We start from the raw sequence: 3,309 nt of genomic DNA on the forward strand, positions 1-3,309 counted from the left end.
CCTGCTTACTTGAGGAGGCCAAAGATGAACGCGTTGAACCTCATGGTATGATTGGTGAGCTCCGTGTACTGGCTGATCTTGCTATACAGGCTGTGCAGCAACTTGGTAGAGGGGCCTATGGAGAGAAGCAAAATGCTGAGATTAGTTGTGGTCAGCAAAGCCAAACTGGCACCAAAAGAGGGAGCATCAGGCAAAGACAGAGGTTGGCCGGGTGCCTATGCCTGTAGGTGCACTGTACCTCCACCAAACACCAAGATGAACTCACTCCACCCCAACAGTTACACTCCACAAGGGAGATGGGCTGTGCTCTGTCCCAGACGGCCACTCCAAAACTCTGGAAGAGGATTCAACACCACAAGGATCCACCTCCCACACTTCAGGCACAATCACAGCCCTTGTCTCAAAATCAGCAGGTAAACAGAATATTGTGGTGAGTGGTTATAATTTGGGCTGTCTGCAAACAGAGAGATGGAGATTTGCCACAAACAGGCTTGGAGGCTTCCAGCCCTGGATGTAAGCTCTTCATGATGCAGATATCCGTGTGGCCCTGTCATCTGTAACCTCAGAAAGGAGTTATCCTGGATGGTAGCCACTGCCACAGTCCAGGGTGCAGGCTGGTACTAGCAGAGGGTGCAGGTGTTGTGGGCATTCTTGAGCCAGGTGAGCTGTGAGTGTGAATTTTCTTACAGACCAGGCTACAGCACAACTCTGCCTTACACAGTAGCTGTGCAGAGCTAAAGATGAAGGTCTAGAAACACCCTGGAAATGTAGAGGGGAGAAAGGGGCATTCTTTCTGTTTCTTTTTCTTCTTTTTCATGGCTAGGGCATGTTACAGGAGAATTTGGGAACTTCAGGGGGAATGACAATAAATATTTGGGCAGAATAGAGCAGTGGGTCTCCCATCTTGCAAGAGAAGGTCAAGGTGCACCGTGTTTTGTGCAGGGAGGCGGGCATTATTCTGCACACCCATCCTTACAGTCAACCTTCCCCAGCACCTCCCAGCCACAACAGCGTAGTACCGCAGAGCGCTGGGCACCGCTGCACACCCTCCATACCCAGCTGGGTGGATGCCTCCACCACGCTCCAGGGGATGTTCCTCCTCTGGCCGATGATCATGTCCAGGACGTAAGCCTTGAGCCCGTCACTCAGAATGTCCCGGACAGCGGGGCACAGGTATTTCAGGATGAGATGCCCCACGTTGGGGCTCACGGAGCTGTTCCCAAGTTTGGCCTAAGGGACAACAGGCAACAGGGAGAGTTTTGGTCACTGCTGTACAAGGTACAGATGCATGCAAACAGTCCAGGCCCACTTGCTGGCCACAGACACCCAGAAGGCAATACCCAGGCTATGATGATGCTCAGCAGCTCCTTGAACAGGCAAGATCTTCCCCTTCACCTCTGCTGCCTGATCCACCAGTTCTGGATTGCTCCCTGCTAGGTCTGCCCCAGGCTGGGATGAGGCAACATCTTGGAAAGAGAATATCTCAGCTTGGGAAGAGGGTGTCACAATTAGAAGGGATGCCTGGTTCTGCCTACAGATAAAATAAGGCTGTCCTGCCGGAGGAAGGAAAGAGTAGGGGATTTCTCTGCTGCTGCAGATTTTCTTGTTGCTATTTTTGAAGCAGGAAGCAGCAAGACATATAGGAACTACCAGCAGTGAGGGGTTAAGAAACACTTAACTCAGTGACATGCCAAGCTGTAATTCCTAGGGATTACTATAAATAACCAGGGTGAGGGCAAAATGAACAGACAGAGCTCAGGTTGAGGTGAGGAGGCACGTAAGAACCCAGGATCAGCAGAGCAGGGACATATTCTGCTGCATACAGCTTTTGAGGGGACTATCTGAAAGGGTCAGCCCCAGGCCTCACACATCACGTTGGTGGTCCCAGGCAGTTGTGTTCGGGGCACAGATTTTACCAGCTGAGCTGGAATTATACTGGCCACTGGCACGGGTCCACAGAGGCCCTGAACTGGGACTGAACTTCTGGGTCAGGAATAATCCTGTCAGATCCATTGAGCGTGGGAGCATCAGGGATGGGCACTGCCTTTTGACAGGTGCTCAGCCCCTGGCACACTAATGCACCACGAAACCTGGGTCAACACCATAGTGTTATTTGGTAAGTAAAGTGATGGAAGAATGTTGCAATTACTCCCCAAACCAACACTGCAAGGCTAGGAAATTCACAGTGAAGTCTTAAAAAGCTGTAGGAATGCCAACAGCTCCAGTAATGCTGCACAGCAATCTCTGCATCAGCAACAATTGTAATGAGGGGCAAATTACCCTGGGCTCAGAGAGAAGACTGAATGGGCTTGGAATCTGTCCCAGTCAGTTTTCTCCTTGGGGACGGCAGTCCAGGGCAGTTGTCACATCCAAACAGTGTCACTTTGCTGACCCTGAGTCTCCTGACTGCAGCAGAGCATTCAGCATTGAGAGGAGACACCACAAACATGCTGGCTGTCACAGGGCTGCAAATAAACAGAAGCCGCTTTGCTCTGCTTCTGTGTGATTCCAGAAACGGGAGACGAGGGAAGCACAGGCCAGAGACAGCCAGAAACCTAGATGCACTCTGCAGCTAGAGGGTTCATGGTAAGGGCTATAGGGGATACCCACCTGCCGCAGGTGGGCCATGACATGCATTTTTTATCATTATGGAGCCCTGTGACAGATGGAGGGATGGAGGACACTGCACTGGGTGCTGGCACCAGTGCCAGAACTGATTCAGGGGATGTGTGGAGGCGGGAGACACAACTCTCCACTGTATGAGAAAAAAGAGTTGGTGTACAGCATCAGACTGGAAGTCCAGTTGGCCTGGTATTCTTCCTTACAAAGAACCATGAGGAAATACATACGAAAGAGTCAAACTAGAGCAAACATCCGTAATACTTGCCCTTAATACTCTTGCAGCCTACAACTGCTTTAAGCTCAGAGACTACCTAAGCTGGACATTATTCATACGTGTTTAGTAGACCCCAATGAATTTCCCTTCCCTGTGTCTTTCTGATCTTCCCTTAAATCCATGTACTCTTTTAGCACCCTCAGCATCATGCAGCAAGAACTGTCATGTATTTATTATCTGCTGCATGGCATATCAATGCCTTTTCTTGGTTTGTTCTCGGTACTCCTGCCTTCGTTGGATATCCTGCAGGTTTTGACTGGAAGAGAAAGGAGAGGCAATCTTTCTCCATCCTCTCCACATCACTCATGATGTTGAAAACAAGACGTACCTTCACCCCTGGATCCCTGCTGGTTCCAAAGTGAGCCACAATCAGGTCAACAGCAGTGTTGATTGCCTTCACCAGACCTGGAGGG

At 50.4% G+C, this 3,309-nt stretch overlaps 1 protein-coding gene across 1 annotated transcript in view; it reads right to left on the reverse strand.

Annotated features, from left to right (window-relative positions):
* Positions 1-3,309, reverse strand: part of LOC104507370 (iporin-like) — a gene marked incomplete at its 3' end in the record, with an annotated part of 14,489 nt that overhangs the window by 3,310 nt on the left and 7,870 nt on the right. The window contains 3 exon segments of the mRNA XM_010148619.1: positions 10-115; positions 1,056-1,230; positions 3,225-3,301. Of these exon segments, the coding sequence (XP_010146921.1) occupies positions 10-115; positions 1,056-1,230; positions 3,225-3,301 (358 nt within the window).

This window comes from Eurypyga helias, unplaced genomic scaffold, assembly GCF_000690775.1.
Source record: "Eurypyga helias isolate BGI_N326 unplaced genomic scaffold, ASM69077v1 scaffold24153, whole genome shotgun sequence".
Taxonomy (NCBI): Eukaryota; Metazoa; Chordata; class Aves; order Eurypygiformes; family Eurypygidae; genus Eurypyga; species Eurypyga helias.